The sequence below is a fragment of the Giardia intestinalis genome, chromosome 5 (assembly GCF_000002435.2).
Source record: "Giardia intestinalis strain WB C6 chromosome 5, whole genome shotgun sequence".
NCBI classification, from domain to species: domain Eukaryota; phylum Fornicata; order Diplomonadida; family Hexamitidae; genus Giardia; species Giardia duodenalis.
Window position 1 is genome coordinate 1,160,924 of NC_051860.1, and position 20,769 is coordinate 1,181,692.

The 20,769-nt window shown below is 45.9% G+C and overlaps 6 protein-coding genes across 6 annotated transcripts; 2 read left to right on the forward strand and 4 right to left on the reverse strand.

Annotated features, from left to right (window-relative positions):
• Positions 1–1,006: 1,006 nt before the first annotated feature.
• Positions 1,007–3,598, reverse strand: GL50803_0016194 (uncharacterized protein; the record flags this gene model as incomplete). Its single annotated transcript, XM_001706644.1, has 1 exon — positions 1,007–3,598. One exon carries the CDS (start codon positions 3,596–3,598, stop codon positions 1,007–1,009), a length of 2,592 nt encoding a protein of 863 aa, XP_001706696.1.
• A 29-nt stretch (positions 3,599–3,627) lies between these two features.
• GL50803_0014525 (uncharacterized protein) lies at positions 3,628–4,662 on the reverse strand (the record flags this gene model as incomplete). The annotated part of the gene is made up of 1 exon (XM_001706643.2): positions 3,628–4,662. One exon carries the CDS (start codon positions 4,660–4,662, stop codon positions 3,628–3,630), a length of 1,035 nt encoding a protein of 344 aa, XP_001706695.2.
• Positions 4,663–5,003: 341 nt separating this feature from the next.
• GL50803_007728 (Ankyrin repeat protein 1) lies at positions 5,004–7,088 on the reverse strand (the record flags this gene model as incomplete). The annotated part of the gene is made up of 1 exon (XM_001706641.1): positions 5,004–7,088. The coding sequence occupies one exon, from the start codon at positions 7,086–7,088 to the stop codon at positions 5,004–5,006; it is 2,085 nt and encodes a 694-aa protein (XP_001706693.1).
• Positions 7,089–7,211: 123 nt separating this feature from the next.
• GL50803_0035180 (GTOR) lies at positions 7,212–16,895 on the forward strand (the record flags this gene model as incomplete). Its single annotated transcript, XM_001706638.1, has 1 exon — positions 7,212–16,895. The coding sequence occupies one exon, from the start codon at positions 7,212–7,214 to the stop codon at positions 16,893–16,895; it is 9,684 nt and encodes a 3,227-aa protein (XP_001706690.1).
• A 1-nt stretch (position 16,896) lies between these two features.
• Positions 16,897–18,759, reverse strand: GL50803_008026 (Cleavage and polyadenylation specificity factor, 73 kDa subunit; the record flags this gene model as incomplete). The annotated part of the gene is made up of 1 exon (XM_001706636.1): positions 16,897–18,759. The coding sequence occupies one exon, from the start codon at positions 18,757–18,759 to the stop codon at positions 16,897–16,899; it is 1,863 nt and encodes a 620-aa protein (XP_001706688.1).
• A 44-nt stretch (positions 18,760–18,803) lies between these two features.
• Positions 18,804–20,768, forward strand: GL50803_008025 (Nuclear ATP/GTP-binding protein; the record flags this gene model as incomplete). Its single annotated transcript, XM_001706635.1, has 1 exon — positions 18,804–20,768. The coding sequence occupies one exon, from the start codon at positions 18,804–18,806 to the stop codon at positions 20,766–20,768; it is 1,965 nt and encodes a 654-aa protein (XP_001706687.1).
• Position 20,769: the final 1 nt, after the last annotated feature.

The following is a 20,769-nucleotide window of genomic DNA, read 5'->3' on the forward strand; positions in this document are numbered from 1 at the left end:
TCATTGTGTGTGGCTTATTACGCTGTGCTACTGGGGCTATCTGAGGATCGCCCAGAGGTCGTGCGGGTAATCATCGCTCCTTCCTGGCCAGTTCAGAGACGAGGGTTGGCTGTGGATGATATAATAGGGATCTCCCTTCACTTGTATACCAGGAGTCTTTTGCGTCCCTCAGTTGTTCCGCAGAGGTGTGCTCAGTTCGAGTGTGCACGTCGGTCTGTCTAGGATTCAACTTACTTGCCCATCTGCGTCGTCCACCATTGGTGCCACTTCTTGGTCTACCGCTCTGATGGCGGAGGGTCCCAGCAGTTAATGATCCTGGACCGACGCCTCGACAGACCGAAGCATCACCCCCAAGTGTGTTGTGCAGATGGACCAGCCCACACGTCACTGAGCCAGACACACTGCACAGAATGAGCGTCGACATGATCTCGTACTGGCTGACGGACCATCCACAAGAGCGCACTGCGATCATGAGCAGAGGGATGGGCCTCTCCCCTGATACCACCGCATGGGAGTACTCCATCGGCATCCACGAACGCGTACTATGACTCCAGGATAGAGGCGCACGGGGAGCGCACCCCCGACAGCAGGGTCGATGGTCCACGTCATGGGGAGACGAAGAGGCACCCCGAGGAACGGGGTAGACACTCGAGGTCGTGGCGTGTGATCCTCGTCACAGAGCACCAGGGCCCGGGCCACGTGGAGACCAGATCGCCGCAACAGACGCAAGACCCTGAATAGCAGGTGCCCACCAGTGCCAGACGATAGTTGACTCCGATGGGCCAGAGGAAGGGAGGAACCCTAGAGGTAACGTGAGGAGCAGCGGCTTCCGGGGGAGCTGGGGCATAGGAGTTCTCCCGCCCGGATCGAGGGCGCCTGATCTTCGGACGCTGGGGCTGGACCCCGGACGGCGAGCGGGAGCCCTGCCCAGGGCGGTGGCGTTGCAGGGAGATTTACTCGGACAGCAGCTGCAAACTAACCTTGGTAAACAGAGTAAATTATTTGCTTATATAAATATTCCCTCATACATTCCTGCATCCCGGCCTGTGTGTCCTGCCCCCTTAACAGATGCCCTGTATGGATCTCTGAGAGCGTCATTTCGATCCCTCATAAGCTCCCATTCTTTTTGTGTTCTGTGCAGATCCGCTTTCCGCTTTGCAGTCTTCGCAGCTTCATCTGCGGTGATTCTCTTTTGCTGCTCCAGGTCAGCTTGTTGCTTCCTCTTACATTCAGATCGTTCCTCCGCTTGTCTATGTTTAGTTAACTGTATGTTTTCCAATCGTTTTTGCTTGACCTCGCTTGCTATTTGCGCTTTCTCTGGCCCTGGATATGCTGCCTTTGTGTAGAACATATCCGTTGTTTTTGTGTAGGTATTGGTTAAGATATTCTCAGTAAATATCTTGACAGTACTTTTCTCTTTGGCCCGCGCGTTTAGTTTTTGCCGTAAAGCATTTGCGGCAGCTCGTGCAACCTCCCCTTGCTCTATCTGCTCGCGACTTTGCTCCTCACGTGTCTTAATACGCTTACCTAACTCTTTCTCATAGCTATCAATTATTTCCTTGGTAGACTCCTGAACGGCATCTATATACTTTTGATAGATGGAGAAATCAACACGTACATCTGCGGTTAGCTTCATTTGCTCTCTATCGGCGCGAATAGCTTCTCTTACCCGTGCTACCTGCTCACATTTTCGTTGCAGCTCAGCCTGTTCATTCTCTTTCGCTTCCAAAATAGCTTTACGACGATCCTCTAGAATCTGAAGATTAACCTCTTTCATGAGAAGGAGCCGCTGCCGTAGCTCTGTAAGAGACATTTCATCTAATAAGCCGTGACCTGCCGTAGTAGAGGAGTCATACTTTTCAAGTAATTTCTTTTCGCGCTCTGCTCCAACTATTTCCAGCATAGCCTTAATTTGCTTCACTAGCTCTATCCTTTCGATGCTCTCAGCAAGCTTTAAGTCTGCCATATACTCCACGTTTTGAAGATGCTCTTGTCTTCGCTCGTCCGCGAGCCTCTGCTTCTCTCTCGCTAAATCTTTTTTAGCTTCATCCACCTTTAATTGTAACATGTCGTGCTGTTCCTTAGCATGCCGCTGAGCCTCTTGGAGTCGTTTATCATCTCTTTCAAAGTACTCAAGGAGCTGCTGAAAATGCTCTTTATTTTCCTCACTTACCTTAGCTGTTTTCAACTTTAGCGCCACTTCCCGCGCATGTTTTGCATCTTCGAAAGCTAGCTTCGCATCACGCTTATGAAGCTCTATTTCGGCAAGGCGCTTCTGTTTGTCGAGCTCAAGCATGGCTGCTCGCCACATATCAAACTCCGAACTATCCCGCAAGCCAGCCATATACATATTAAGCTCTTGGGCCTCCACATCCAACGCCTTTTCTATAATTGCGTTAGCTCGCAAAATAGTCGCTTTTGTCTCTCTTGGCGGTGGAACCTGGACATATCTCTTGCGTGCCATGGCTTGCTTTCGTTCAATAGATGCAGCAGCCTCCCGGGCGGCCTCCTCCTGCTTCTTATCGTCCAGTTTCTTTTTGGCCTCGGCGTGCCGACGCTTATCCTCGCTGTACCATTCAGCTGTGCGCTTATCTGGTTTAGTCAGTTGAGGGAGGAATTGTTTGCGCTCCTCCTCTGCTTTCTTTAGCACCTCGTTCATTGGCTTATTAAGCATAGCAAGTGGGGCTTTCTTTGCCGTATAGCAGTATTCAGCCTGCACCTCTTCTGGAGTAATATCTGTAATTTTCTTTGATAAAGAAACACTGGTCACAGGAGCACTAAACTTTGTGCCAAGTGCTGGTGCTATCGGAGGTGGTGTTCGCCCTTTTTGCCAGGCGCTTTTAGCTTCTGACTTTTGGGATAGCATGGCTATTAGATCTGTCGCTTCCTGGTAACAATTATGAACAATCGCATGTGTCAAAGGTCCACGAACATATGTCTCATCAAAGTGTGACTCTAAGATACGTCTTAGATGAATAGATAGCCGCGCGTCTTGAACTACGGGCTGTATTGCCTGTTGCATTAATGAATCCTCGGTAGCTTTGTACCTATCGTTTTCCGAGCTACTTTCGTCACCAGAGCCCTTTTCCGCGATATCTACCGATCCCTTAGTTATTTTGGAAGGTGAGGCGTCGCCCCAAACCAGTCGCAAAAATGGCAGAATAACAGAGGCTTGCTGAGACACCAGGATGGCTCGTAGCTTGGAAAACGGTTGGCGCAAAAGCTCAAAAATGGTATAGTAAAACAATACATAATAGAGGTTCTTAGCAGATGGAAGGAGCTGGGGATTTTGCGCGTAAAGTAGGTCAGTACAGCTTTTAAGAACAGGCCTGTTGCTAGCAACCCCGCAACACACATCACTAATGAATTGTCGCTGCTGTATAGTCATTTGGTCAGTCATATTCTTCAGTGGAGCAGAGGTAGAGACGCCCACAGCAGAGCAGTCGATCCTCACACTGCCTGTTTCATCATCAGTTTGAGGAATGTACACGGTGTAGTTTTGGAGTACTCCTTCAACGTACTGATAGATATCCTCTCTTGCAGGGCTGTAGTTCGTTAGGCAGCCGCATATTATATCGACAATAGAGCGAATTTTCATTTTTAGTTTTTTGTGTAGTGGCTGATGCCTTATTTTTGCCCGCGGACCCCCGTTAGTACGACCTTTATAGGCTCCTTACTAACCTCTCTTGTTCTTTTACTATGCAAAAAGTACTGTCCGGAAGGCCTACTGTCACCTTGTCGAGGTTCCTGGCGATGGCTATGCCCCTGGATATGGGCACCAGTAACAGGTCCTGAAGTAGCGTGAGCTCCTGGAGAATTGGCATGGGCACCAGAGAAAGTTGAGTTATGTGCATTGCAATTTCCATGGCCGCTGTGACTAGTGTTTCCAGACGCAGCAGAGCTCGATACTGGCGTCTGCGCACTTTCGCGAAGCTTTGTGGGGCAGAGGAAAGACTTGGGGTAGCCCATCACTTTATCCCAAAGCTCTGCTATATTGCTTGTTGTCTTCTCCTTATCGTCTTCGTCTTCATCTTGCTCTTCTTCAGCAGCTTGGTTCTTTGAAAACGTCTGATGTATGCGGTTGGCTTGCCCGATGAGGAACTGCTGGCCCTCGCGAGTCGTGGGTGGGGCGTTATCCACATTGAATTGCCCTATTATGTCTGTTCTTGTATTTTTTCCTATTGTCATGGTTAGATTGTTGTCAATCTCACTTAAAAGGGTGGTAAGTAGATCTTTAGTAAGCTCTGTGATACCTTGTCTGTTGGCGTCTATTAGACTATCACTATCGCGAGCTGAGAGCCTATCTGCAACCATATCAGAATGAATAATATCATGAAGGGTGGGAGCCAACGAGTCAAATGAGAGGTAATCGTCTTGCTTGATATCTTCGATTGTTATTGGGCGTCGTTTAACAAGTAGGCGCGTCTCAGTAAGAATATCCTCGTTACTATCAATAAGCTTATATTTGGGGTTGCCTGCGTCTGTGCTCACATTGCGGTAGAGCTCAAAAAAGCACTTGGAATCGGGACGGACCGTATGCTGAATGATAATATGTTGGCGTGCAAATTTGCAGGAGACACGACCTTCACATGGAAGGTTGAGAGTGTATTCTCGGCTTGGGTCCGAAGCGAAGTGATAGTAAATCTTCTTCTTTTCGTTCATTTTTAATATTAGCTTCAGTACCGACATCAATGGGGGCCTCTACTGGGGCTATCTACTAGGACTATAACCAATTCTTCTCTCTGGCTCTCAGATTTACTATCTCTAATTGATCAAGGTCTGAATGGTTAACGCAAAAGCTGTCAGCTTGTGAGTCCCCCAGTGCTACATTGCTGAATGGATTTATTATCAACAGCATGAGACAGTTGTACTTAGGTCTATCAATGACAAATGGAAAGCGTACCTACAAAATAATATATAAAGCATGCGGAAATGGAGCCAACCAATAAGTTTAGATCCCGGCTACTTGTGCTACTACTAATATGAAAAATTGTCACTTATTGTCACTTCTCAAAATTGGAAAGAAACAGGGCAATTTTCTTATAATCACCTTTGCGTGCCAAGTCTATTGCACGTTCACCCTTGTTATTAGTTAGCCCTGCCTCCACATCAGCCAGCACCATCACATTGTTGATGTAGCCGGCCTGTGCTGCATACATCATTGCTGTCATTCCGAAAGAATCCTGACACCGACCCTCGTAAGGGAGTAGTATCTTGATCATGTTTGCTTTGATTTGGTTTGCTCCTATCATCATGGCCGTTTTACCGTGAATGGTCTGGAGTCGAGCCTCATAAGGAGCAAGCAAAGAAATACAATCTGTGCGTGATTTGTGTGTTGCGTTTATGAGAGCGGACCAGCCCTGAGAGTCCTGAATTTTCTGTTCTTTGTCAATCAGCAGGCTCGCTATGTCTGTATATCCATACTGAGCCGCTATGTGGAGAGCTGTGGCTCCTTTATCTGACTGAAGACAGGCCTCTACATCTCTCAGTAGGCGGACTATTTCCAAGTGCCCAAACTTAGCAGCATTCATCAGTGCTGTCCAGCCTTGATTGTTGCGCCGGCCAGCCTCACGTTCTAGCAAGATCTGAACTCCTTCAATATTGCCAACACGGGACGCATGCATCAAAGCAGTCCACAAGTTATTATCCACTAGTCCGCTTTCATGTGCGACAAGGAAACGTATACACTCATTGTGGCCCCGCAGTGCTGCGTACATCATTGCTGTCATTCCGAAAGCATCCCTGGCCCCGACCTCCTTTACGCTCTCTGTAAGAAGAGCAATGTCATTGGTATCTGCAGCTTCCATGAGAGAGGTTGCATAAACGGGCTGACCGGCAGATGCAAGAGCCTCTTTGGTTCTTTCAGCAGCCACGAGAAACCCTGCTTTTAAACAGGCAACATATGGTGGCTCCCCGGTGAAGCATGGGATGTCATATTCATATGGAGCCAGGAGAACAGCGACAGGCTCGCTTTTAAAGGCAAGCGCCATGTTAAATGCGGTTTGCTGGTCATATGATAGCATTCTAGTCTCACTCAGCAAAAGTTCTGCAATATCTGACCGACCAAGCTTCGCAGCTAACATCAAAGCCGTCCATCCAGCCTCGTTCTGATGTTTGTGTTCTAAGGAGCACTCTGCTAGTAGTCTAGCGACATCCCACTGGTGAGATTTCAGAGCAAGCACAAGCGCTGTATTTCCATGCGAATCTTGCTTTCCCGCTTCCCCAAGCAATAAGCTCACACACTTGACTGACCCTAATTTAGCAGCATACATGAGCGCTGTTTGGCCTTTGTTGTCCTGAGCAAGAAGTTCATATTCTAACAAGATCTCCACTGCACTGAGCAGGTTCAAACTAGCTGCTACCATGAGAGCGGTTTGTCCTTTCGCATTTTTCTGTTTAGCGCATGCTCGCAGCAAACCTCGTGGAAATGCTGTTTGCCCTGACTGCAAGAGGTTTATCAGTTTAGTATTTTCTTCTGCGCACTTACACCTAGAATCTAAACGTTCCTGAATAAGCTCATAGATAACCGGCGCTGCGCTTTCAGACTCTGCTGATAATTGATGCCATAACGCAGATAGGCTTTCAATGCCCCTAGGTTTCTTGAGAGCTGCAGACATTATCAGAACAAATACATCGACGTTACCGCTTACTGCAGCATAGTATAATTCAGTTCTGCCTTGTGAATCGACATGTCCCAGTTCTCGTTGTAATAGAATAGGAACAAGAGCGAAGTTATGGTGGATAAGCGCATGCATTAGTGCAGTGTGTCCTGCTTTATCCTGAATCCCTGCCTCGTATTTAACAAGCAGTTCTGCTACAGAAGCATAGTTTAGTTTGGAAGCCACCATAAGCGCAGTCTCTCCCGAAAGCGTCTGGAGTGTCATTTCGTGAGGTAATAGGATGCTAACAAGGAGCGTATCATTGAGACGTGTGGCTTCGATCAATCCTGTCTCACCATCTCCATTCGCACAAAATCGCCTAAAGCGAGCAAAGCGATTCACATTTTGCCTAACGGTATTTCTATCTGAGCGCTCTATAGCCAAAAACCACAGTGACGGAGATAGAAGCAAAGGCTGAGAAGACGCCATAAATCTTGAAATAAGTGGATAGGATGAGTTACAAAGGACTGCAAAGGACTAAAAACACTGGTAAACACAACAGAAGCCAGGGTTTTGGAGCGCGGCCCACAAGTCCCTGATTTGGATTTAAAAATGAGCACAGACGCAATTACTTCTAGCCGCTTCTATCCCTATCTAGCTGACCTGAAATCTATCGATCCAAACATCTACACACGCGCAGCAATGGCGATTCGCATGCAAGTCGAAAAGGACAGTAGACAAATGCTTGCCGATCCTCGTACTCTTTTTATATCTGATCTTATGAGTTTTATAAGGAATCTTGCCACTTCCTCAAGCTACGAAGACAGACTCGCAAGTCTCTGGGTCATGAGGGAGCTCATCCAATCCCGTCCTACCATTAGCATGATTCCTTTGACGTACTTTGAAGAAATCGCCCTTGAACTTGTCAACGACCCTTCTGAAGTTATTATTCTTACTAATTGCGTTTTCATTGGTCGATTGATCAACGCTGAAGGCCACGGAATAGACTTTGTTCCAAAGTTGTTTGTAATAAGCATTGATAAAATTAAGAGCGGAGACTCAACAAAGGTCTACACTGGCATGCTGCTATTCAATGACCTAACTGAGGTGGAGACCAGTTTTGCCATAGATATCTCCAGCGAAGAGTTTCTTGAACCAATCTGGCATGTGATTACGGAAACGCGAAACAGCAATATCAAGGAAGTGGGCTTCAAGGCTATTAATAAATTCATATCCTATCAAAAGAAAGCTACAAAGCATGACGTTCTGGTACGTCTCATAACAATGATTAGAGCTGCGCTAGATGGCAAGAACATTTCTGAGCAGCTCATTGCCCTGCATCTGCTCCTGAACATGCTTAATTTGTCAGTCAAAGACAAGTCGATAGCAGACTATTTCCAGGAAAACTACAGCAGTTTTTTTTCTCTCGTCGCCAATATCTTCCGTTCTAAGACATCCGAGGGGCGTATGCTTGTTGCATCCATTATCTCGCTTTTTGCTAAATTAGACCCAGAGAGATTTTGCACAACTGAACGGCTACAGATGATACTGACATTTTACAAGAAAATGATACCCACACAACAGGAGCTGTTTATTCCTCTAGGAGAGTTCGTCATAGTCATAGGGGAAAAGCACGTTAAACCAATTTTCAATGACTTAATCAATCTCATCACCTCATCTTTTAAGTCACAGAATTTCACAAAGGCAGGGAGTATACTACCACCGGAGCCTCTCAAGTGTATCCAATACATTACAAAAGGGGCGCCGAACCTCGTCCAGAAACATGTCACTTCGATTTTGGAATGCATCTTCTCTGTGGGACTCTGTGAATCTCTCACCTCTGCTCTTCAAGACCTTTCTGCAAATTTACATAACCGGCTACTGGATATCCAAGGCCTACTTCTTTACTTGGTCGCCAATGAGCTGGGTGGAATCAACTTGTTTCTTTCCAATGCTTATGGAGTAATTGATGGGTCAGAAGATTACTATCTTGTGCTTACGGAGAATCAATCTCAAGCAGTTGCTGATGGACATGACTCAGGCGTCCTTGACTCCCAGACTTCCATTATCCCCGGGACACGACCCTCAACTACCCAAGCCACCACTCACGTGGAAGATACGCGCACCAATGAAGATGCGATTGAGCTGGCTCACGACTTATCTATTACTGGTCTCAAAGAGGAATCGGAGCAATGTGACTTTAAAAACTCTCTTTCTGTCTATCAAACTGTTACTACATCAGCCGGTATAACGGCGTTATATAAGCTTTCAGATCGCATTGCAACAGCATTAGGAACCAGCAAGCTTCGTCCCCGTCGCCACTCCACAAGTGAAGCCATCCTTTTAGCATTCCAAGCGCTATACGATTTTGACTTTAGTTTATTTGATCTGACAATCTTTGCAGCTGATTACCTGACGCGCTATCTCCGGAATGACAGTAGCACACTTCGCATCAAAGCAGCTCAAACTATTCTAAAGCTAATGTCTGAGGACCACTTTGAAAAGATACGGCGTGGAAAGCACTCGCAGTACAAAAGTATGACTATAAAAGCGGAGGATTGTCACTCTTGGGCTGGGTCCACTCTTGGAGAGGCTCCGACGCCATCCGGTGGAGCCACAATTATCCCACCTGCTGTTGTTTCCAACCAATCATTCGCTACCACTATTAGCCCCAAGACTAGACATATCAGAACACACTCTAGTTCTCACCTTGATGACATGAGCTCCACAAGCTTCTGTATTAACCAGGACTGCATTTTGTCCCAAGACATCCTTAAGTCGAGCGATCTAGGCACTGATGGCTTTTTTAATTCGGGTCCATACCGACACATGCTTATATCTGACACGCTGCGGCAAATCATTATAATAGGAACCACAGACATCGATCCGGAGGTCCGCATGTCTATAATTCAGGCGTTAACCACTACAAATAGGTATGATATATATCTTGTGCACGAGAGCAGTCTCAGGACCCTTTTTATTGCTTTGTATGATGATAATATTGAGATACGCATCCTTGCCGTGAAGTTGATAGGCCGTCTCTGTTCGTTGAATCCTGCGCTTGTGACTCCCGAAATCAGGCATCTTATTCTCGTTCTATTGACAGAACTCCGTCTGACCACAGAAAATAATAAGAGGGCTACATCCAATGAGCTGATCGTCAAGATATTTAAGTTTTGCGGGTCCATTGTTCTCCCTTACGTGCCCATGGTATATTCAGCTGTCATGGGGCTCATTTCAAAAGACTGTGACGACGAGTACTTGCTGATTACATCTCTTACAACTCTTGCTGAGCTTTTCACTATCGGCTCCACTAGTATGGTACATTGTCTAGCAGAGGTCATTCCTCTTCTGATTACTTGCATTAAAGAAGAGACGTCAAAGACTCTGAGACTGACCACCACCCGATGCTTTGTTCGGATTGTTGAAGCAACATCATTCGTCGTCTTCCCATGGTTTATTTACCATGATCTCTTTACCATAGTGTTTGGTATCCTTAAAAATGATACATCTCAGGAAATACGTCTTGAAGCAGCCAAGCTTATAACGACCATCGGCGCTATCGATCCCATATTCTATCAGAATGGGAAGCCGGATCTATCTGCGCTTGTTCCTCCCACCAATCTGACCTGTAAGTGCCAGTCCACCGACGTCTTTTCCTTAGACTATATCATGGACGAGTCTAACATCTGGGTATGCCACAAGGGTGAAGGAGGCGCAGCACAAGAAGCGTCTATCAAATCGCATGGAAAGGCGGTTGTCAGTCCAATAACGGGCCACGTCGTGGAGAACGTCTATATTATGAAACTGGATAGCGGATCCGAGGTTTCTGCTAATGTCTCTGATTTTGAGTTGACTCTAAATGTGATTATGTCTACACTTTACTCTATCCTGTCTGAGAGCACCTTAGACATGTACCACTATGACGCCGTTGTGGTCTTTCGAACAATTATCCAGACAGAATGCACAGCGATAAGCCTCCCAATGGTGCCTAAGATAATATCTTTAATTCTTGAAAACATACAAAATTGTAAGGTATTCATGCAGGAAACAATGCTTCGCGAGCTCATTCTTATAATATCAAGCATCGGGCACCACGCACACTCTTATGTTTCTGATATTTTTGACATAATAGAAGTGCTGTGGGCGAACCAGCAGCTCATAGAGCTTATTCTTGCGCTCCTCGAAGAGGTGAGTATTGTATTGGATTTGTCTTTAGGAAACTATGGCTCGCAATTTTTCCTAAAGTTTGTAGGTCTTTTCACTGTGCTAAAGTCATCCCAGGAGATAAGTGACTCTGCAAAGAAGCTTCTTATAAGGGCTTGCCGGTCTGTTGTGGCCCTCTCAAGCCTATTCTCAAACCACATACATTTAATTGTGGACCTTCTTTGCTCTGGGATTCGTAAGCAGAAGCTGGGTAAAGAGCTCCGATTCGCTCTTCTGGATACTCTCTCTCGGCTTACTATTTGCACTAACCTTTCCCGCTTTGGAGCAAGCATAATCCATCCTATCCTCGAAGTCATCATGGAAGCAGATCCTTGTACGTCTGTAGAGCATAATAAGAATGCAAACCCCGAGAAGGGTCTGAATCCTATGAACATAGTTTCTTATAAAGCATTTGAGGTCCTGCACTTTATTTGCGCTCAGTTTGGCGTTTCTGTGACTCTTTATATTCCTGTCATTACCGAGTGTCTTCTGAAGGTTGGCTTTACTTCTGGTCTTTTGGACTCCATCTTTTCCTTACTACTACGACGCGAAGAAGTTGATCCAGTTACTTTTTATCGCCTGATTTGTGAGTGGAAGAAAAAGCAAGCTAAAAAATTCTCTGAGTATACTTCCTTGGCTTCCTTGTTGGCCATGTATGAGACTCCAGTTACACAAGATACACTTCTTTATATGGAGAGCATCTCAAACAAGGTACCTGGCGACGATAAAGATGCTATGATTCTGGTCGTTAAAGATATCAACTTCGATGATATAGGCAGTGTGATTAATTATCTTCACACATCATCTACATGGTTTGGGGACGATATGCGCCCGCTCCCGGCAGGCGCGATAGGCGTGCATAGCCTTTCTATTCAGGAAAACGACATGCTTAATAAGCACGTCACCATTCCTCAGCAGATATGGCGCGCAGACACATGCAAGAAGAACGAAGAGTGGCGTCATTGGCTTTCAAATCTTAGCCTGACCCTTCTCCAATGTTCTCCTCTTAAATGTCTGCGGGCATGCCATAAGCTGGCCACTTCCTATCCTCGTGTAGCACGTGATTTATTTAATTACTCCTTCCTTGCATGCCTTTCTGAGACATACCCCAGCAATAATGAGCACAGGAATTATATCGTTGAGTCTATCCGGTCTGTATTTCTATCACAGAACTGTCCGCTAGATGTTCTACAAATTTTGCTGGATTTGGCAGAGTTCTGGGAGAACAGGTCCCGTGAGTTCAGCACCACGTTCAGCCACAATTTCTTGGGAGAGGTAGCCGAGCGATGCCATGCGTATACGCGCTCTCTGCGCTACAAGGAAACAGAGTATGCACAACACCCGATAGAGGCAGTTGGTCGTCTTATTGCAATTAATTATAGTTTAGGGTATGAGGAGACGGCCATAGGGACTCTGAGGGTTGAGTGCAAGCGGCTTAACTTCATCTCTACAAACCTAATCTATGACATATTGCTACGTTGCCTATATACGGGGTTGGATGACGTTTTCACAATGATGCAAAGGGAAGGAGGCCTTGAGCCTGGGGCAGCTGTTAATTGTTCAGCAGAGTCAACCTTGGAGCGTATTATCAACAAGGTTGTTTCGAAAATTGTCACAAAGGCTTTAACAGAAGCGAAGAAAATTTCCAATCTTAACCAGTCCATTCCCCAGCAACTTGTGTCTTATGGCTCGATAGGTGGCATATTTGTTGAGGGACGGCCCGTGATGTCTGGGCCAGAGGGCAGCGTTCTTCAGGTAGACTATAATGAAATAGGTATTTATTTAAGCGCGCTGGCGCGAAGGATGCTAAAAAGCAAGCTTACCTATCAATACCCCACCTTTCTGATGTATGAGGAAAACCTCTTTCAATCAGTGCTCAAGACTCTTCGCTACAAGGCACAGGGACACATGCAAGATCTCTACGGCCCCAGTCCTAAGTGGTTTGAAAATGTGTGTCTTTGGGACAAGGCTCTTTCTGGGTACAATCGTCAGATAGATCAGCTAAAGCTAAGCCTCAAGTCTAATACATCTGAGGCACGAACTCTACTTCCGATGCTCGTTAACCTCACGAAGGATAAAATTCGTTGCTTGTTTGCGCTTGCTGATTACTCGGCCGTCCAGGAAGAAGCCGATCAGTTGCTAAATTACCTGTCCTCTGAATCTAAAGAAGAAGCAGGGCTCACAACAGTAAAACATACACTCATCAAAGGATTTCAAGCAGATATTGCAACATATGCTGCATGGAGTCTTTTGGAGCAAGACCAAGAGGACGTGGAAATCTGGCTGCGAGTCCTTCCAGAAGACAATATCGATGGAACAATTATACGTGCCACATCGTATATAAAGGCGAACAAGATGTTGGAGGCCCATAAGTTGCTGTGCAAGCTCCGTCTACGTATTGATCCCGATCTGATTGGATTGAGTGCGGAATCGTACACCCGTGCGTATAACCTGTGTATCCTCTTACAGACCATTACTGAACTCCAGAACATAATCTCGTATAAACTAGCTCTCAACGGACTGAAGTTGGATGCGCCGTCGACGTTAATAAAGGAAGGAGGCAATCCTTATGAAAACATTTTTGAAACGACTTTGATTTCATTCAATCCGCCCCCGGGATTTGCTGACACAGAAAAGGAACGCTTACGGTTAATGTGGTCTCGAAAGATCTCTATGATTCGCTGGGACTGCGAGTCTTGGGAAGCTCTCCTTCGGGTCAGGCGGCTCATTATCTTTCCAATCGAAGATCAAGAAGTGTGGATTCGCTTTTCAGTTTTGTGCCTTCAGAGTGGGCGTGTGCAGCTAGCCAGAAAAACTCTCGAAACGTTCATTAACTCGTCATCCGTGCATCACATTAAAGTCTCTAAAAGCCGAGGACTCTACACTCTTCTTGGTCTTACTTCGTTCGGCACTCCTCGGCGCTACCTCAAGCACGGGTCTGGTGATGTTTCTACGGGAGGAAGCGTAACGCCTATTGGCTCTGCACTTGGGGCCGAGATGGGAGTAGTACAAGATCTCAGCGCGGTTGGCTCATCTCTTGCCAAGTACCTACTTAAGGATGGCGTTGTGAAAGACGCTTTCACTGCTCAGCAGCATGTGGCTCTACCAACTTCGGACGTTCTCAGTATTGCTTCTCACTCTGTTGCTAAGCCGACGCTTCAGATGATTGCTAACGCTTCTACTCACCAAGGTCAAAGCATCGAGAAGGAAACTCCTCTGTCAATAGTTGGCCAGCAATGCGATGATGCTAAGCGCAATGCACAGCGTGATCTCTTCAACGCCCTCATACCGCCTCTCAATCATGTCTACCCTCATGTGCTATACGCCTATTGTAAGCACCTTTGGGTAAGCTCAAATGAGAATGTGTTAGAGAAGCTCGTTGCCTTCACGCATCTAATCCGTCTATGTAATGATGTCTCTATCCAAAAAACAGAGCCAAAACTTGTTTGTCGTATGCTTATTCGTCTTGGGGCCTGGTATTCCGACCTGCTAACGCCTCTTGATCACAAGTCATGTAGTATGATAGGGACAATATCTCCCTCAGAAGGCTATGTCAATATTCCTGTGCAGGACACAGTAACCAGCTGCTCTGCTATATGGAACTCTATCGTGAACAACTGTGATGCCGATGCTAGCGTTTGTAGCACTACGTATGAGGCGACCGAGCATTCAGCTGAACGTCTAGAGCTATCATCTGCAAGTACACTAGATAAGGCAGTCGCCAAGTTGGTTGACAACATATTGCTGGCGTACGATGAACTATCAAATGTATCTCTGGAGGAATGCAATCAGTACAATACTGTAGGCATGTCCCGTATAGGCCTTATCGCGCTGGAGTGGTTTCAAGTTGCTGCAGATCGCGATGAAACAAGCAATCACATTTGGAAATGCATCAGCCACACAACGTATGCTATTGTTAACAGCTTTGCGGCTTATATTGACAAGTTGAATGATCGTCCCGGTGTAGATGGCGGGCTACAGATAGTAACGCGTCGCAGCTCTGTTGACGCCACTAGTGATGCAGTTGGGAGTACATCAGAAGCACTCAGTCAGTCTGTTCAAGATAGCGACAGGCCACTAGTTTGCCCAGAGCACCTTGGCTTCGTGCAGAATCGGCAAGTTCTTTTAGAAAAGGCCAAACTGGAGTACCTTGTAGAATCTATTATCGCTCACTTTAAGTGCATAGAGACTGGGCGCTCCATCGAAGCGCTTCCAACGACGCTTCGTCTCATGACGCTCTGGTTCCGGTATGGCAGCTATGACGAGGTAGAGACAGAAATAATTAATGGACTTGCTGCGGTGCCAATTAATATCTGGCTAGACGTAATACCACAGCTCATTGCACGCCTTCACTCACCACAGCATAAAATACGACTTCTTGTTCATCAATTACTTGTTCTCATAGGAACAGAGCATCCTCAAGCCCTTATCTATCCGTTAGTTGTGGCTAGTAAGAGTACGATCTTAAACCGTCGCGTGGAGTCCCTAAGCATTGTTGACCAGATCCGCCGTACTAATGAGGCAATGATCTTAGAGAGCCTTAACATAAATAAGGAGCTTCAGCGGGTGGCTATACTGTGGCCTGAAATAGCATACGATCTCATCACTCAAGCATCTACGGCATTCTGTGAGGAGCCAAGAGATCTGGTCAAGTTCTTCAACTATGCATGTCAGCTACAGCTTCTAGCCAGCAGGACCCCAGAGACACAGTCTGAGTCTGTCTTCATACAGATGTTTAGCAGCCAGCTTCAAGCTGCGTGGGATAGCTGTCGTCAATTTCCTGTGACAAACGACCTTGTCTGTCTCAACATCGTAATGAAGCATTACAAAGAAATATACGACAGAATTCACTCTGAACTTCCGTTTCTAAATACGATTGATCTGCTGCAAACCTCTCCTCTTCTGTACAATATCTCCAATACCAATCTCTGTGTTCCTGGAAGCTACCATCCTGCAAGGGCTATTACCACAATAGTCAAGTTTTATCAGAAGGTTTTTGTTATTCGATCAAAGCAGAGACCTAGAAAGGTTGGTCTGGTTGCATCTGACGGAGAGTATTATGCGTTTCTGCTGAAAGGACACGAAGATCTGCGGCAGGATGAGCGGGTTATGCAGCTCTTTACCTTAATTAACAATTTGTTAATGAATGACTCATACTGTTCTCGCCGCGGTCTGATGGTCATGAAGTATCCAATAACACCCCTGTCGCAGAATTCAGGGCTTCTGTATTGGGTACCTGGATGCGACACAATAATTTCTTTAATAAAGGAGTTTCGCCAGCTCAAGAGGATCCACTTGGAGACGGAAATGCAGCAGATCAAGTACCGAGCTCCTGCGTTCATGAACATGGCACTGCACTACAAAGTCGACGCATTCAAGTACATGCTAACAACATCTGACGCAATTGATCTCTGCAGGTCGTTGTGGAATAAGGCTTCTTCGGCAGAGGATTGGCTCCTGAAGAGAATGAATTATACACGATCCATTGCTGTGTCCTCCATTGTTGGATATATCCTTGGCCTTGGTGACCGTCACCCCGCTAACCTAATGATAGAGCGGACGACCGGAATGGTGCTGCACATCGACTATGGCGATTGCTTCGAAGTTGCCATGCACAGGGAGCAGCTACCAGAGAAGGTTCCATTCCGTTTAACTTCAATTATGATGAAGGCGTTTGAAAGCTGTGGAACGGAGGGAAGCTTCCGGATGACAGGAGAGGCGACGATGAGCATATTGAGGTCGAACAAGGACAGCTTGGTAAGTGTGCTGGAAACGTTCATCTATGATCCGCTGATGTCCATGAAGGTTCTTAGTGGAGAAAATACAATGGGTGGAAAGGAAAATATAGATGGAAACACAGAGTTTTATGGAACAAGGAGGCCGGTGCAAGAAAGCTATCTCGAAGGGAACGAGAGGAACCCGAAAGCAGTGAAGATTGTTCAGCGTATCTACGACAAACTAACAGGGTACGATATAAAGTACATAGATCGTTCTTTGAGCGTCTCTGAGCAGATACAAAGCCTCATACACAGTGCAACAAATGCGGAGAACCTGTGCCAACTATATATTGGATGGTGTCCATACTGGTGAGTCACTTGAAGCAGAGGCCGTTATCTTGCTTAGTTATATGGGTATAAGCATCGTGCTCACCTACCCATTGAATTAGGACTTCTCCAGCATCTTTTAGCTCCTTTAGATACATGCTTTCACCAATCTTGTAAACCTTATCGTTAGCGTGTCCCACTATCGGTATCAAAGCTAGCCCATGTGACCGTAGACTTCGGATTGCATCCCGGATTGATCCCTTAACCCGCAACCTATACAAACCGGCAGTCGCATCTAGTTCCTCCAGTTTTATGTTGTTGGTAATAAGGCGTGCCACAGAGTTCTTATTCTGCATCCCCTGATGAAGATATGCACGACTGGTGTTGTGATACCCGCGGAGCGGGATTGCAAAAATTGGTGACCCGTCATTTCCAGTGCAGATTATCTTGGACTTTCGATAATACTCTTGCAAAAGCTCGGAGAATCTAACAACGTTATCAACAGCAGTATTGTGAATGAGAAAAACAGCACGAGGATTTAAAAAGTCGATGGTTTTGATGATTCCATTAAAATCAACGTGGGCATTAAATGCAAGATGGGTTGCTCTGCAGTTAATAGGAACTGCCACCTTCATGTTGTCAAAAAGAATATGCTTTGCTGCATGTCTGATGATTCGCCAGTTGTATCCCATTAAGGGCATGTGACCAGGGTATGCCACCAGAGCCTTAGGATCCTGGACAATCTGCATGAAGCAATCTAGTGTCACACCAGTCTTAGTTTGGTTGGGTGCAGAAATAACACACCACGAGTCACTTGTGGAGGCCAAACCGTCGGCAGATGGGCCACCCATGACCTTACTGACTGCCTCCTCGCTGGCACTTCCCGCAGGGATTATATATCGTCTGTCAAATTCACGCATGCGATGATAGATTGGAAGTGACGTGAATGGCGTTGTATCCAACGAATAATTTCCTAAAATCCGCTGAGCATCCGTCATTTGTTTGATCATCCCTGTCGCTAGAAAAAGCTTATTCTTATTTAGACGGAACCTCTCCCAGAATGACCATACTTTGACAATAATATCTTGACAGAGGCCCATGGCCGACGTTGGAAGAAGCACGCGACCGTTCTGGCGCAGTGTTTCAGCTACGTCCGCGAGCTGAAGAGAATCTCTGTAGAGACTAGGCCGTCGAGAAATGTTGCAATAAGTCGTTTCTGTAATCAAAATGTCTGCGCCAATGGCGCAGTTAGGGAGCGTCGCACCCGGAAGGGTGGTGCGGGCTGTTGTGTTGTAATCTCCGGTATAAACAATTTTGGCGCATCCAGCAACAGTGATCGTTGTAATGACCGCGCCGATAATATGGCCAGCATTAGAGAAGTTGATAATCGTCTCCGGAACAGGCTCTCCGGTACGAGACGGTTGACAATCAGCTACAAAATTGGTGTTGTTTTTGTATGTTTTAAGTAAAGAAATAATCCTAGAACGAACTTCTATTGTGCGAGCCTGCTTCTCTAACTTACTCATGCTCTGATTAGTATTATCAAATACGCGGTCATAGTCAGCATACATTTGCGGCAATAAAAACTTTGTGGCCTCAGTGGTGTAAACAGGTCGATTGAAATTGGGGAAAAGGGAAAAGAGGAACGGAAGAGCCCCACTGTGATCAAAGTGCGCATGAGAGATAATGATGAAATCTAGATCACGCTCTAGTGAATACCCCATGTCCTGTAAACATTTCAACTTAAAAGAGGGGACCCTCTCTCCATCTGGAGCAGAGGTTCTTAATCCGCAGTCCAGGAGAAATGAAACTTTAGAACCAACAATAACTAAATAGCAAGAGTTTCCAATGCGAGGGGACATTCCTAACGGAATAACCACTATGTCACAGCAGTTCTGTACTCCCGGCATAAAGATGATTTTTTATTGCGTGACTTTCGATAGTCCAAACTACAATGCAGAATATATCAGCATACAATGAGATCTTGTCGCTATTTGACTCTGGTAATATCGGAAACTACGACATTTCGGAGGCATGTATGAGTCCCATGAACTCGCGAACACTAACCATTACCTTTTGCTCCAGACCAGATCCCATGCCTCCTGGTGCTGATAACTCACCAGCTGAGCATAGAAGCTGGTTTAACTTTCTTGTGCATAATCCCTCCGGCCTTGATGTGGATGTTTTGATATTCCAGTGGATAAATGCTCCCTCCCCTAGAAGACAGGTTAAGACCGGCTATAGACCAGTTTATAGAACTATATCGAGAGCGTACAATTCAGCCATACAGGCCTTAAAGAAGGCTGAGGCGTCTGGGGTCCCCGACTACTCTATCGTACTTCCAACACACAATCAACTCCCATTTAGATATACAGAAGCAGAAAGCTTCACAAATAGCATGGGTGCATTCTTAGGATTTAGTATTAGGGTCCCTCGCGGTACAACGTGTGTACAGATTGCATTCACCTTTCCCTATCCTTTAAACGAGATCTTTCTTCGCATGCGAGAGCTTAGAGCTTTATACCCTGTTACAGAAGAGCAGTTGAACGATGAGACTATACTGTACCGCATTGCACGTCACCCCGGATTGCCAATATTGTACTTTAGTGCGCGCTGCCATCCAGGCGAAACTCCAGGAAGCTACGTCTTAGAAGGGATTCTCAAAGACATAAGCAAGCTTCTTAATTGGTTTGAAATTTGGATTGTTCCAGCCATAAATGCAGAGGGAATAAGGTGTGGACATTACAGGACTGATGCAGCAGGAAATGATCTTAATAGATGTTATATTGAAAACTCTTCATTGGTTACAGGAAAGATTCTTTCTAAAATTAAGACCCAGGGCACGAATACCGGGATATTTCAACCTTCATCTGAACGACTCATTAAGGTCTTCCGCCGCATCTGCCATACGCCTACCTTCAGAAGCTTTGCGGAGCCCAGACCTCCTTCTGACATAAATGCTGCAATAGAGTCTTCTGACTTAAATACTCGGCAGACGTGCCTTTACCCAATGAGCTGCAATAGCCTCACTGGATTGACAGGCTCTGCATCCCAATCAACACCTTCAGATGCTCGTGAGATGGTTAATTTACCTAAGGATTTGTCTAATAGTTATCACACAGAATCAGTGATCACTCCTGTAGGGTCCCTTCGCCTGTCCGCCACTATCAGATCCCCGCTCTCTATGAGTACTATCTCCCCTGTTTTAATGGAGGCTCCTATTCATAGTCCCAGAGAAAAGCGGGGTAACACCATACACACCATAGTTATACAGCCTAACCCCCCTGTTGAATATACGACTAAACAGTGCGTAATCTTTTGCCTAGATTTGCATGCGCATGCGTCCATTCCAAACTGCTTTCTGTTTGGCAATTCACAGATTGGTGACGCATCACCAGAATTCGATAATATCTTAGATTGCAGCATGGCAGAGCTGAGATCTCTCCTTTTCCCTGTCATTGTGCAATCATCAATTAAGGGCTTTGACATCATGCGCTCAGACTTTAGTCCATGCTCTATGTACAAGCAGGACAAGTGTGGCAACAGTTACAAGCACACCATGCGAGTAGGGCTTCATAGCATCACAAAGCTTCCTAACATATATTGCTTCGAAACACATTACTATAGGCAAGTTAAGGCAAAGAAGACCAGCCGCATTGGTGTCCCGGGTTTCATTGCAATGGGTCAGGGACTTGTGTCTGCCATAGAAGCGTACTTTAGACTCGACCCTCCAGTCGTTCTCAGTGCTCTACGCAGACTTGAGCTATATGCAAACCGTATCAACGTTGATACCAGGTTTTATGTACTTCTAAAGGAGCTTAAAACAAGGCTCGGAAAAGATTATTTCTCACGAATATACGAGCTCATCTTCGATCAGTTTGACAACCAGTGCTGTGGCAGTATTCGCCGTAGATTGTGAT